Here is a 16,205-nt window from a genome sequence, read left to right on the forward strand (position 1 = left end):
ACCCGCCCTCTCCAATTTTAAAAAAAATGCACATGCGCAACACTCTATTTGCTCCCGAGAGGGAACGCTTACATTAACTTTTACTAGCAGTGATTTTAAATGGATTTCTCCAAATAGCATGACAAACTTTACCTGTCTAGTATAGAATATTCGCGACTGCGGCATCAGTGGAAGCCCAACCTGTGCTTTTAGCGCACGCCAGCGTGTGAAATATTCACCCAAAATCACTCTGGTCTTGTTTCTATATTCTGCGGCCTTTCTCTTCTTATCATACACTTCGTATACATTTTTTCTCTTTCGACCCTCAGCCATTTTCAAAGGAATGGCTGAAACCGTAACTCATCACACATAATACACCAGAAAGCGAAAACTACATAGGGACGAGCACGTACGACGGCCTTACGTAAACATATCACCAGAATGATTGACACTTAGGTGGACCAATAGTATAGGCTACCCACCCGGAAAAAGAAAATCCTCCGCTATACCTTTAACTCCAAAAACAACTTTACAGTAAAGTTCAGTTCATTAACACTCGTTCATGCATTAAATTAACAAATAATGTTTACAAAGCATTTATTAATCCAGGTTAATGCTAATTTCAATGTGATAAAATATAACAATAAATTGTTAATTCACTAAAAACAAACATGCATTAACAATGAAAAATAGTATAGATCTAAATTAATATTAATCTAGATGAATAAATGCTGTAAAAATGTTAATTGTTCTTGAAAGCTAATACATTGTAAATTGTTGTCAAATAAATCGTCTAACATATCTAACATATACATTTTTTTTTAATAATTATTTTTTTAGATTGAAGGAAAGACAAATCATTGCGATCTCAACTCTTTCTCTCAGACAGCGTTGAGTTTAAATGAAGACTTTTGCTTATGTTTCCATCTTTTCAGTTGCTTCTCCTGAGGAAGAAAAAAGAAGACCTGAACTTGAACTTAAAGTTCAAGAACTTAATATGAACACAAACATTTAATTTCTCATCAAAATCAATAGTTGGTGATATTTTAAAGACCAATCTCCTCAGCTCTGAAAGATCAATCTCTGAGCAATAAAACTAATGAGCATAAACACATGGCAGAAGAATTTCCCCATCAAATAAATGTAGCATTTGAAGACGAGTCTCTCTGGCGAGGAACAAAACAAGTCACAAACATGCACAATTTAAAACATTTATTGCAGTAGCGGTATACCTGTAGAGCAGTAACAAGGAGTAACTGTTTAATATCTATGATGGCAAACGTCCCCACAACCAACAAACATACTGCTGAAAGCAACTCACACCACTCTTGTCTCTTTTCATATTGTTTTTTATACCCTTTTTTGTACTTTAAATATTGTGATCAAACATAAAAGTGCTATACAAAATGAATGACCTCACTGCGTTACAAATCAAAAATCATCAACCCAATGAAAACTAAGTCATTTTAAAGCTATTTTGTCTCGGTAAGCATGCGGTTTCATCGTCTGAACTGGCTGCCATGCCATGTGACAAGAAGTGAAAAAAAGAACGGCCCAAACATTTAAAGGAAAAACAGAAATCAAACTAAAATCTCAGTCCTTGTATTACGCACATGCTCTTTTGGTCACGGTCTATTCATTTTTTTTTTTTTTTTTTTAATACCTTCCCCGGTTTGGACAGTGCATTTTTTATGTATTTACTCTTCCTCTGGAATGACTGAGTATGTTGGCGCCTGATAAACATTTACTGTGTTCGGCATTCAGAGACTAGGGCCTGCAGATGTTTCACTGCCGGCGATTGTTTAGATCGGTACGATACGTAGCATATGTCATGAAATCACAGACATGAAAACTACACTCACTTCTCTCGCGTCAAGAATCGTGGCCACGCACGATATTTTATGAAAGAAAAAGTACTTTTTCTCAAATACTACTCTCAATTAAAAGCACGAGTTCAATTAAACATGTACAAGAATGACATTTTGAAATTAGATGTCGAGAATTTACAAATATATTGCTGTTGAATTGTAACATCGTTCTTCTTCTTTTTTTGAGTAAAAGACATCAAGCTTTCCGTGTCAGTAAGTAGAAATTGAGCATTTACATCAATAATACAAAATAGCTTTGAAAAAATAAGTTTGCCAGGTTCATCGACTCAGTAAATGCAAAAAACTGGGCAATTGTGCAATGTTATGACCGATTGACATTATCATCCAGGATTCGTTCGTTAATTCTCCTCCAGAGGGGGTGTGTGTGTATAAGTGTGTGTGTGTAACCATGTGTATGTTTGCTTTACAGATCCAGACTGTGGTCCTCTGTTCCAGAAGACAATGACGTCAATGACAAAAGGCCGATACGATGAATGATAAAAGACAGCTGTCATGTTCACTGATCTATTCCATGTGATTATTACAAGTACATAAAATCGGTTAGTATTAAGTCCTATTTACAAACACTTCAACGATGACAGACTAAACGATACTAACAGTGTTAATAAGCACAAAGCTTTCTCAGTTTGTAGATTCCATTTTCTCGGATGTTGTAGATTAATATAGTTCCAAAACAGCTCAAAAACAACCACGTCACAATATTTGTATATATTGGTCAGCCGTTATATAGTTTTTTTTTTCTTTTTCTTTTTTATAACCGTGATACATAGAGCACAGCCCTCTTTTGTCTATCCTGAACGTTTGTTTGCAGTCTCTGTTCAAGACAAAGTATAAGATGATCCCGTTTAATGTGAATTTGCAGCAAACAATGAGAGTTTGAGGGCAGTTATGGATTTGCATGAGAAGATCCCGCAGACGGGCCGTCGGCGAGTCGGATTCGCATAGTATACTGTCCTGCATAAGCGATAAAGTCTATGTCTACTCCATACACGTAACTATCACACCGCATAGGCATCGATCTAAGAAAAGGAGGGGAGAAAAAGAGGAATGGACTAAAGCTCTCAAAAGTTGCTGGGATGATCCGATAGAGATAGAGAGAGAGAGAGAAGACGGACACAAAACGAACCCCAAAAACACTCTTAAAGCTGCTGTTCTTTAGGACTGTCGTGGCCAGAGGCGGGCTGGTAAGATTTCAGGCTGGCCAATGGGATGTCGGCCATGTGACCGCCGCTGCCAAAATGTCCTTCCGAGCTCCCGTAGGTCTTCCTGTCCCCAAACTGCTCCTGGCTTCCACGCTCACCTTTCCAGCTGCGGGTCAGTGTGTGGCCATTGAGCAGTCTCTCTTTAGCCCACTCCTTTTGGTTGTTGAAAGAGGAAACGGGGGACTTGGGCGAAGGGTACGAGCTCAGGCTCGGGGGCATCCAGCAGTTGTCGGAGTGGCCCAACACCAGACACTCTTGGGTGCACATCTCTGTGGCCTCCACCAAGCCTCTCGGTCCTAGAGGTCCATCTGTGGACACAAACAGAGCCAAGACTTAGGATTGTGTGTCGAGTTCATAACAATCCTAGAGTGAATGGAAATGAAGCTGTATGAGATGAACATAATGTCTTAAAGGCTTGCATCATATCTAATTAACTAAAAAAAGACAACCGAAAATAACACTGACATCCCACCCACGCCAGGACGCAAAGTGCATTGTGGGAATCGATGTGGTATCATGGGCTCAACTGCACTGTCAAATATAATCAAGAATATAATGAAGATAATCCTTAAGGAGTCATTTAGTATTTGCAACATGCCGCTCTGTGTATTTATTTAATCCTGCTTGGACAGAATTAACATAAAATGAGCAAATGATAACTATTCTAGTCCTCAAAAACACATTAGAAGATACTGTGACTTCAGTAAAGCGTCATTAAAGTCGCAGGTTAATAAATCGTCACAAGCAAATGTCTCACGTAGAGAGACAACAGAAAAAGAAAGGACAAATCAAAGTACAGATAAGCACACAGAAGTTATTAATAATTAATTAATTAATTATTATTATTAATAATAATACATTATAATAATAATATCCAAAGTAGTATTCCTAGTATAATGTATTATTATTATTGAAAAATAGAAATAGAAAAAAACTGATAAAATAATGACATGATATGAACAATATACATTTATTGAATTCATAATTAATTGCCCAAATGAAGATAATTCAAAGATGCTGCATTATTGTGACAGATGAGTAAAGGAATGAAACTGTCAATAAATTGTTTGTTTTATTTCCACATGATTGAAAATAAACCGATCACTGCATTTTCAGACAACTTGACTGTGTTGAGCAAAACATCTGGACAATGGAATGTTTTTTCAATGTTTCTAGTGTTAAAACCAAAATGTGTGTGTGTGTGTGTGACTAGACTGTGCCCTGGGATGTTATCACAGACCGCTGGCTGAACTGTTCTCAGTCCAGCTTAAAAGATTCCCTCTCCCACCAGCTGCCGAGTGATAAAAAACCGGGCCTAAAGTTGATTTAAAAAGCAGCTTGAATTGCTAAATATAAAGTGGTGTGAGATTAACTCGATCACCTCATCTCTCCAAAGAAGAGCCCCAGTTCAGCGGTGTTTAGCAACACTGAATATCCCTTCTTTTCCTTATGTCACTCACATCTGTCACACAAACAATCAAACAAAAAGCTTCCGAATACCAACATTAAACACGTCGTCACGACCAGCATTCAAGCCAAACACTTTCATAATGCTGTAATATAACACCGTTCTGTTGAAAACACACTTTCATTTTAACACCAGTCAGTGAATCCCAGACACAAGGCATCTATTATTCATACACTTTGTGTAATACAATACTGTTTGGAGCACTAGGGTTTCAATTCTGCTTCTAATTTCCACCATAACAACTAACATTTCGAACATTTCCTACAATGAACAAAGGGCTTTGAAAAATGCTTCGTAGAGGGAGATCAGAGATCGCGGATTTGTGTTTGCGAGAACTGTGAACTGTAAATGAAAGACAGCCACATGCTGGAGCCGGACGGAGCCGATGAATACATGAAATAGGGGAAAGATGAGCGTCTGATGAGGGGGAAAAAAGCCAAAGCGCCATGTCTCTACATAATTGGTGTGATAAGGCATAAGTGACTGCCAGAGTTACCGCAGGAAATGGAAGAATCGCTGAAGCAAGAGATTTTATGGCATCACTTTAAAATACATTGGGACAAAGGACAGATGACTAATACCAAGATCAACATAATCAGAACACAGCGAGACGCAACGGAAAACAACGTTTGTTTTCTTGGTTAGTTCTATTTTCTAACCCATGAAGACATGCCAACATTCCCAATGGTTGTTGCTCTTGTATTTTCTTTTTAAGTATCAATCAAAGTTAGAGTCTCTTGAGTAGGGCTGGGAATCAAAATACATGGAGCCTAACTGTGACATGTTCAGTGTTAGTTTCCATTGTTACACCCAACCTGATCTCACGAGAACATGCAACTATGTTATGAACGTGGCAAACGTGTATGAATTTAGTACATAGTACTAAACATGATTATTAGAAAACAAAATAAGTATGAAGATCCGACCCTGACCAGTGTTTTGTATATGGATCCAGAGTTGAAGAAGAGGTTCTCCACGATCAACCCTCCTCTGGAGTTAATCTATTTCTAACATGGCAGCTTCATTTCCCTCTTGTCATCAGGCCAATAACATGGGCCATTTGGTGCTTCAGTGTCCCATAAACCAGCGTTAAATTCGGCCCTCATCCCTCATCAGAACTAAAGCTCCATACCTGCTCCTGAACGAGAGGCCAGAACCGATATTTCCATCACTCTGACATGTTTGTGTGAGAGCACGCAATGCAAATAATGGCACAAAGTCTGATTTACATCCATAATGTGTGATACAAATGTGGAATAATGCAGCAACAATCACATCAGCAACAAATAATAATGAATCCACGCTGACGCTCAGAGTTTTTTTGTCACTTTTTTCACAAGGCATACTGTATGCGCGTGCCATTTATAGAAGCCAGCCCTATTTCCACGTGAATTTAAATATTTATCCCCAGAGGGAGACCTGTCACTCCCGTCTGTTATCAAGGGGAAATAAACTAACTGTAGAAAAGAACAGCCTCCCCACATTCAGACATATGTGTTTATTACAACGTGATGGCAATGTTGAAAGGAGTTTGTTATTTTTGGGGCTGCCACTGTAATTTTCAGGCTCCTGCAGGCATTCAGCATTTTTAATCTACCAGATGGAGTCAAAATGGTGTAATTGCTACTGCCACTCCCTTCGAAGTGAGTGAGGAAACGGTATTATGTCCTAGTTGTGCTGCTGCTACAAGTTTCTGTTGTACAATTACAGTGGCATCAGAGCTTTAGCCTGACCACCTGCGTATGTGATCAACCAAAGTTTACTTTTCCAGTCACGCAAATCCAGAATTGGCCAACACTCATAGGTGTGCTCTATATTATATATTATATTAAATTGTTTAATGCCATGTCAGCACCGAAGGATATATACTGTATATACTGTACATACACATCTCTTATGCTCTTATACTCAAAAATACAGTAAAAATAGTAATATTGAGAATTGTTTCTATATTAATGAATTTATTTATTTCAAAGCTGAGTTTTCAGCATCATTACTCCAGTCTTCAGTGTCACAAGATCCATCAGAAATCATTATAATATGTAGATTTGCTGCTCAAGGAATATTTTCTTATTATTATAAATGTTAAAAACAGTTGTGCTGCTTAATTTCATATTCCAGAAACTATGATGAATGAAGTATTTTTTAATCAATAGAAAGTTCAAGAGAAGCATTTATTTGAAATATAAATGTTTTGGCACATTATAAATGTCTTATATGAAACTTTTAATGATTTTCATGCATACTTGCTGAACAAAAGCATTGTAAATGTAACATTTTTGAAAGAAATCCAATCAGATCTGTCCCCTTTCAAATTGAAGAATTTCAAAATCCTTTACGCAACAGAAAACATATTCCCTAAAGAACTTCCTCAATGCATTAAGAACAGTAGTTCCAATGTCATGAACCTCACAAACTCTGGCAGCTCCAGATCATTTTTGCTTTTTGAACTGTTTTTTTAATTTACAAACGTAGCCTATATATTTGTGTCCTGGCATAATGATAAAGCCTCCGCACCCTGACTCCAGGAAATTGCGTGGAGCCAGCCAATCAGATTGGAGCTTACCATTTTGGAAAAGCCAATTTTGAGCACAATATTAGACAGTGCGCTGATGGTCTGTGAGTCCTTGCCTTCCCCTTCCCCACAAACCGCCCGCACATCACTGAGCTAGACACAGTCCATCCCTATCACTCCTCTAATGGTCTCTGAGGAGGCATAGGAGCATGGCATTATGGGACTGACATGAGGAATCATGAGGGATGAATTAGAGACTGAGTCACAGTGACAGGAAAATGAATTTCACAAATGAGATTGGAAAGAGAGAGGGCGCTGAGAAAGAGAGGAGAGAGAGGGAGAGTGTGTGTCTCTGTTTGAACTTGCCCCACATTTCCTGCTCCAGCAGTGTATTATGTGTGTGAGAGCTTTCAAACCACAGTAACTTTATGGTGAATTTGAGAGGATTTTCTGATTTTTGACAGACAACCCTTGTGCACCACAGGAAATGGAGAGAGATAGAAAAAGAGAGGAAACACACTTCACAGAAGAAAACAATTTCACCCTCAAACTCCAACGATGAAATGCATTTCCTTTATTTAAAAAAGCTCCTCTTTTGAATGAGTTTCCTGTTCAAAAGACTGTATTTCAAGCACCTGAGGTTACTCAACTGGTCTGCATATAAAGTGCTTCAGTGACAACAATTATGAAAGAAAGAGAGAGATGAGAGAAAGAGAGAGAGAGAGAGAGAGAGAGAGAGAGAGAGAGAGAGAGAGAGAGAGAGAGAGAGAGAGAGAGAGAGAGAGAGAGAGAGAGAGAGAGAGAGAGAGAGAGAGAGAGACAGAGAGGATTTTCACATTTGCTGAAGGAGATGTGAGTAGTGCTTGCCACTGCAAAAAAATCCCCGGCAGGATGCTACTTTTTTTGTATTAGCGAGTTGCTTTGCTAGAGTGTTTTGGTTAGTTGTCCACCCTCGTGTCCTAATGATATTCTGGTGCCGAGATATGACTGGAACGTGTTGCTGAGTGGTTGCTATGGTGTTCTGAGTGTTTTAGTATTTAGCTGTGGTGTTATGGGTGGTTACTAGGCAATGATATCGAGATATCGTCAGAAGCATCAGCCATCTGGCGTATCAAGAGGATTTGGCAGTTTCAATTAGTGTATTCAATTATTATTATTACTTTTATTATTCAATTAATATTACAATTAAGTTGCCCCACTATAATTGTATAGCACATCAACGCATAACCGACGCGCTGCGAGGATAATAAAAGATGTTAGATTAGCCTTACTCCTCAATTCAAAAATAACTTGTTTGACACAGAATACTTCTCTTCCCATTTTTTCACTATGGGCTGCAAGAGAAATATTAAGAGAGTTATATTGTATCGAGGTATGGCTTATTTGTTGAAATGTGATAGCTAGGACATTGCTAGGTGTTTACTAGGGATTTTCTAGAGTTTCGTGGGTGGTTGCTAGGTGGTTTCTTCCTAGTTTATTATCTGACAGATGAAAATGTACGTTATGCAAAAAGTTATGCAGCAAAGTTTAATACTTGTGGTTAGGCGTTGTGTAAAGTCGGAAATTGTGACCATATTTTCTTTCCTACTGTGATGTACGTATGAGTGAAACATATAAGGAAAAAAATGTAAGGCGGGACTTGATTTTGTCCATCGGGAATTGATTGGTTCGTTGGATCGTCGTCATTTGCAAATGTCTGCGATCTCATGTGAGTGATAGGTTTCTGGAGGGGAGAGGTTATTGTTGCCAAAAGTTCATGTTTTTGATTAAAGATTATGAGGCCACATGCATTTAAAAAATGGATAAATCAATGACTGTATAATAAACACTGAAAAAAAATGTCACCTTATATGTCATGGTGACTTTAAAAAGCAACAGTAAGAAAGGAATTAGACAGCCATTTTACAACAACGACCTTTACTAAGAAACACATCACATATTCAGTTCAACCTGGGAAATGTTAGGTCACAACAGCGATATCAATTCTTCCCCAGTGTCTTCGATCAATGCGTTTCAAACCTATTTTCCAGTTTCCTCCGTCTTAATGATATCATTTCAATCCCATAGTGAGATTGATCATGTCAAATGACCCTCTGCTCCAGCCATGTTAACTAAATTACTCTTGCTCTGTTCTCTTCCCATTTTGTCCCTTCATTTGTGATTTCCATTCTGCTGACAGGGTTGCATCTTCCATTAACATGCAAATTGGTGCTCCACGAGACCTGCCTCAAACAGACGAACCATATCCACCGTACATCGACCACCGTACGGTCCTGCTGTGCTGGCCTGGGCCAAACTGATCAAAGATGCTCCAATCATTGGTGATAAGTTAACAAGTCAAATAAAAACAGACCTTATTTACTTGTGTCAGTCTTATTGTGTACATTCCATCCTTTCACATTATTAAAGAAAACAAATCATCAAAACAGCCTTTGCAACAACAAATTTAAGCGATAAGAACCAATTGCTGGAAGTGGAAATGAATGCTCTGTCATCCAGTTGATCAACAGAAGATTTAAATGCCACACGCTATACTGCTAAACTGTAATGTGGAGTCTGAAATCATTTTGCATTAGTAAAGCTTAGTGTTACGCCACCTTCACTATAATCATACATCATACGCTAAAAGCATTCAGGAAAGCATTTCATGTCTTCTTCAAATAAGCACCATCAAGCACACAAATCCAGGTGATAAGAACTGGATCTATTTCAAAGAAAATATCAACAGCTTTCGTTTTCTTTATGAATCTAAAAGGAATTAGGCACTATTCCTGATTTACAATCTGATTTACGCTCTATGACTAAACATCTACCGTTTAATGATATTTGAGAAGAGGGAAATGTTTAATGTGTGTCTTTTTTTTTTACAGATCCATGGACATGGATTAAAAACATTCACAATCAAGGATTCCTGGCGTAATAATCTTTTTCCGCAGTGTTATTATGTTGACGTCAAGGTTATGGCATCCAAGGTGAATACAATCAGAAGCCAGAGGAAGCAGCGCTCGAGCTACATCTTGATTAAAACAGAAACATGGAAGCAGAGCTGTGTCATTAGGAAACATATTCTTTCTTTTGTTCTGGCCGTCCTCTCCCCCCACCACTCCACCCCTCCAAAATATCATGTTTACAAATAAGTGCCGTGACTGATGCGTTCTTCCATGAATAATGATCGCTCTCTGATGTGGCGACTTCCCGAAAGTCAACTCCATCGCCCTTGTGAAAAAAAACAAAAGGAATAAAATCCTTGAAATGCTTGTTGTTGTTCAGCAGCTCAGCTTGGGTCATTCTTCCAATTATATGACTTTTACAGATGATTTTGTACACTCCAAAAAAAATGCTGGGTTGTTTTACCATGGTTTGGTCAAATATGGACAAAACCCAGCCGTTGGTTTCAATGTTTAATTTACGTTTTGAACCCAAAGGTTGGGTTAATCCATATTTTAACTAAATGCGAGTTGAAACAACCCAGCATCTTTTAGAGTGTAGACAATTTGAGGCAACTGGCAAGCAGGCAACGGTGTCTGCGATACAATAGCACACGCAGGAAGCTTAGGGAATATCATGCCACCTGTGTTTCATTGTGTTTGACATCTCCCTATTCATAAAGATGTGTTCGTTCACTCGTACGTCTATCGTAATGAAAAGAGAAGCTAGATAACAGCAGTTAACGTTGCAGGCTCTTTTCATCAAGGAGTTATTGTTGGTAAATTTGAGATCAGTTAACAGTTAATTAGATGACTCTTTTACAGAAGTGTCATCTGACTTCAAAGATACTAGTACAGTAAAATGGGACATTTTTTTCCTTTAAAATACACCATATTAGCATAGCAATTGGTGAATGAGAATGGCAATAAAGAACATTTAACATTTAACTCGTCACCATGATGGTATAACCCCCAAAATACACAACAGAAAAAGTATTCTAAATCAACAGAGCAAAGCATCAAACATTACTAAATATACCACTTAACATTAATCTTTCAAAAAAAAAAAAAAAAAAAAATCCATTATCCCATTAAAAAAAAAAAAAAAAAAAAAAAATATATATATATATATATATATATATAAAACATTTAATTTGATCATTTACTCTGCCTTTTGAGTGCATTGACAAAGCATGCTGGGAAATGGAAATCCCAGTCCAGTTTCAGTTAAATTTAAGTTCATCTAAACTAAAAGAAACAAGTTCATTAAACTCAAAACAATTAAACGTTTCAGATGACTTAAAATGTGTCAGTTTTGTGGAAAGAAAGTTCTAAATACTCATGTAAAGTTCATTTGTTTGAACAAATTTGTTTAATTTAAGTTTGCCCTACTCAAACCAAATACATATTAGTGCTGTCAAATTGATCAATAGCGATTAATCACATCTAACATAAAAGTTTGTAAATGTATGATATATGTGGTGTGTATGAATGGGCTAATAAACAACCAACTAGCAACCAACCAGAACACCCTAGCAACTGCACATAAACAACATCCGAGACATCACTGCAACAACCGAAAAAGCCCCAGCATCATTGTGGTGATTTTTGCAGGAACAAAAAACGCTTATATGTTCTCCAAAAAATACAAAAATATAGTTACATGGTGAATTTTTTTCCACAATTCTTTATTTGTTGTTGTCTTTGTTATTAATTGAAATGGCTCTCGTTCTCTTATCCTTGATTGTCTCCGGCCTCTATCGCCATGACACCCTGTCGTCTAGGTGCTCGGTTGCCGTGACGCCCTCGCCCTAGTTTGGCTTGCTGTTTGGCCTCTCTGTTTGACCTCCAGTCAGTCTGATGACTGCACCTGTCACACCAGCATCACCATGGCACCCCTCAACCGGCACATGTCACCTTGTGCGATAATCAAAGGCTGGACTGCAGGATGCTGGAAAGAAATCAAAGCCTGTTCGTGTGTGTACCGCCATCTTTGTAATGACAGGGAGGGAAGTTGTTCTGCTTCAGAAATACAAAGTCTTTTTTATGAGTACACCACACACACACACACACACACACACACACACACACACACACACGTCAATGACGTGACAACAATTTTTAAATACATTCTAATATAGTTAATGCAGACAATGACTTGACAATAATACAATTTTAACACGACTACGTCTGAATTAAATTAATTTATTAAGTCAGAGTCAAGGTGGGGTAACTCCACAGAAATACGGTTAAATAATTAAAACTCAAATTAAAAGAGTGAAGTTATTAAAAAATTAAACTTTATGAAGAAAACTTTAAAGCAGTTTTACATTTTAAATGATGAAATGTTATTTATATTAGGACAACTTTTGTAGGCCAATCAAAGCTTAGCTTAACCAACATGAAGGAAGATGTCGTCACATGACAAGCAAATAATAAAACATGAAATTACATCACACAAATTAACCCTGTAGAGTCCAATGACTGTATGTTAATATCAGCACATCTCCTAAAAATATGTGATATTTAGAGATTTTTTTGTTTAATTCAGGTTGTCAAATGGTATGACACCAAGAACAAAAAAGATGATTCAAGAAAATTATGATTTCTCCTATTCTTAATTTCAGACATTCTTATTTGTCACTGACCCACACACATCATGTCTGCATGCAGAAACCATACAATCAATGAAACCTCTGTCCAGAAGACTACCGGCGGAGTCCGGTTCATCCGGCACCTGAGTCTCTCATTGTCTCTTATGATAATTATAGAGATGTCACTGACATTGTTGCAGTAATTGCTCGTGTGTGAACTGATTATTGCTTTAGTAAATGAACGGTTAGATGGATAATTTCAGCTGATGATTCCAGATGGATTATTATATGAATAACTCACTAACAAAAGATTTTTACAAGGCTACGGAAATATTAATGTGGGAGTTCATGCTAGAAAAAAAAAAAAAAAATCTAGTTTTCGAGACCTTGTCCTATTTTTTACTGTGTGAAAAGAGAAAATAGATGTATATAGAATAAATAAAATAAGATGGAATCCACAATTTATTTCAATGGTCCAATTTAGACTATAAGTAACTTTGCAACTCCTTGTACATGTCAACTAACCCTCATTATAGTATTAGAAGACTGTCAAGTCATATAGCACTTTTTACAATACAGATTGTATCAAAGCAGCTTCACAGTGATAACATGAAAATAATACAACAAAGTTTGTTTCTAGAAGAAAATCGCGTCACCGTCCACCTTAAGTAAGGCAGATCAATAATATTGTTGAATATTAAATGTCCTCAACTAAGCAAGCCAAAAGCCAAGGAAACAGTGGCATTTGTCTGCTTAATATCTGCTAATACTTTATTTTACTTTACATTATTAACAATTCATAATTTATACAGAAATGTATTCTGCTTCATGTTTTATAAGTGAGGACTATGGAATACAAGCTATAATGCCATCTGAAATGCATAAACACACAGTCGCACATACGGCAGCAGATGCACACTTCACAGTTGACAGAAGGTGTTGGAGTGCTGTACAGACGGCACTGATCAGATGGTCCCTCGCTCCAGTACAGCAACAATAGAAGAGTCAAGCCAAGGGCAAGGTTCATTAAGTTTACTCCGATAAACGGCTAATAAAGAACATGCACCGACACAGCCTTCAGTCTGGAGAGAGAAACACACATTCGTACATGGAAACGCACATGAGCATTCCACTGGTGACATGTTGATCTCAGTTCAATGACTCACATCGTAAGGTAGTGAATAATGAGTCATTCTGATGTAGGATTGCTGCCACAGAAAACACTAATGAAGAGTCAACTTGATTCTTTGCGGTTTGGACAGATATTGGGGAAGATAGTTTGGACTGTAGTTTGCAAAACCACAAGCAACTCATTATTTAAAACACTTAGACTTTAGTCGAGCTATCCATTTAAAACAGTGGTTTGGAGCTAAACTAAAAGTGTAATTACTTTGATGCAAATGGGAGAATACAATATAAACTATATATAATTTTTTATTAAAACTTTAAAAAAAATATCCATCCATCCATCCATCCATCCATCCATCCATCCATCCATCCATCCATCCATCCATCCATCCATCCATCCATCCATCCATCCATCCATCCATCCATCCATCCATCCATCCATCCATCCATCCATCCATCCATCCATCCATCCATCCATCCATCCATCCATCCATCCATCCATCCATCCATCCATCCATCCATCCATCCATCCATCCATCCATCCATCCATCCATCCATCCATCCATCCATCCATCCATCCTAATAAAACTATTGTCCATGTCCTGATTTAAAAAAATAATTTTGTTGTATAGTAAACTACCTCATTCAAGATTATTCAATCCTACTGAATAATGTTTTCATCAAAACAATACAGTAATGAAATTAATGGTGACATCAAAATTAAATGAAATATTTAATTTAACAATAAATAAATAAAAACACTGGGAACAATTTAGATTCATCGAGTAAATAATTTAAAAACCGAATTAGATGAAATTCGATTGTGATTACTAGTGGCCGACCGATATTGTTTTTTTTTTATGGCCGGTGCCAATGCCGATATCTTAGAGAGCAGGGTGGCTGATGGACGATATTTATATATATATATACTTCATATTTATTTTAATCCATATTTTAAAATGAAGGATTTCAAGTTTTCCGATCGCGTCTCCTGTGAAGCTGATCTTCTGTTCGCATTCACTCACTTCGCACGGACCGACCGTCACTCACAGTAACACGTTTATGCAGGCTACAAATGCACAGTGTCGCCTGTCAATATAAAAGTCCGGAGAACCATCAAAATAAAAGTCGCGCTTCCGACATAGTGAAGTAATGACTTTTCATGATATAACTCATAACTGGAGCTAATGTCACAATACTGAAAAATGTAAAGTTAGCAGTATATGTTAGTTATGGATAGTTATTCCCCAACATCGAGACACACACAAGGGCTACTCCAAAGTCATAGAGGGTCGGGAAGAGAAAAAAAACATACAGAAATGACGTCATTATTGTAAATGGACTCAAATGAATTGTGTCAAAGGAGATCTTTATGGCAGCACTGCCAGTCCACCTCCAGCTTTTGTTCGGAGACACAACCATTGCTTTAGTCAGAATAGAAAAACACTCAAGTGCTCATGCACCCACTGTCTCCGTCTGCCACCCAACCCATTACCAGAGCTCTGGCTGGCACACGCCCATCCAGAGAGAACAAATGGTCCCAGCGCTCGTGCCAACATTACGTCAGGCTCTATAAATGTGAAGCTCAGGGTGACCCCTCGAGGACTCAGTATCTCAAGGCCACTGGCATCGGCGATGGAGAGACGCTCGATACAAATGTCTTTGAAGAAACCGCTGGTAACAGAAAACAAAAACACTTACTGACTACAAACAATACATCAACGAAGCAACATTTTTATTTCAACTTCTCCTGCAGTAGTTTACAATTTCCCCCGCATTTTGGCAGCAAACATTACAAATGACACATTATAACATATAATGTGCAGTCAGCCACCCTGAAGGGCTTTATTTGGAGATAATGACCGGCTGAATGTACACTATACTGGTTATTATGCAGCGACTTGCCAAATAAATAAATATATAGACATGAAATATTGATCTAAGTTGAAATTACTCTATTATGTGAGAAGAAAGAAACCATAGAGTGATACGAGAGAAATACAGTATATCTTTACGGTATTTTGGCTTGTGTAGATAGTCATGGGGAACTTATTCATTTAAATTATTATTATTATTGTTAAATTAAGTTCTGACTTCCCTCTACAAAAGGTGATTCACCACTTGGTGAATGGCAGGTGTGTCTTGAAAGTTTTATATGTTATTGTTAAAAAATCAATTTCTCAATGGAGAAAGTAAATGGGATTTGAGACTGAGAGAAAAAGAGACTTACGACTTGGCCACGAGGAGCCACGACAGTTTGATGTGTCTGGGGAGTGTTTTGGGTGATGATGTGGTGTAAAAGTCTAGCCAGAGCTCCTGTTATTACTGAGCACAGGGTTTCTGAATCTGTCCTGGGTGTCCCTTTAAGGCTGCTTCTAGCTAGTGTTGCATGGCTAGCATAGCAATATAGGGCTGCTTTTGTTCCCTTTGTGGTGTGAACAAGAGAGAAACACTGGCCAACACAGATTGATTACAGATGAGAAGAGAAGGTAAGATGTTTTAT

The 16,205-nt window shown here is 37.7% G+C and overlaps 1 protein-coding gene across 5 annotated transcripts in view; it reads right to left on the reverse strand.

The window, feature by feature from the left end:
• Positions 1-1,176: 1,176 nt before the first annotated feature.
• Positions 1,177-16,205, reverse strand: part of pcdh9 (protocadherin 9) — a 243,264-nt gene continuing 228,235 nt past the window's right edge. For 4 of the 5 annotated variants that reach the window (XM_079628555.1, XM_079628557.1, XM_079628556.1 and 1 more), the window contains one exon: positions 1,177-3,378. In XM_079628555.1, coding sequence (XP_079484681.1) covers positions 3,008-3,378 — 371 coding nt within the window. In that variant the 3' untranslated portion in view covers positions 1,177-3,007. The remainder of the gene's footprint in view (positions 3,379-16,205) is intronic. The other variant, XM_079628558.1, reaches the window with a different exon arrangement.

Source organism: Phoxinus phoxinus (assembly GCF_949152265.1).
Source record: "Phoxinus phoxinus genome assembly, chromosome: 11".
Lineage (NCBI taxonomy): Eukaryota > Metazoa > Chordata > Actinopteri > Cypriniformes > Leuciscidae > Phoxinus > Phoxinus phoxinus.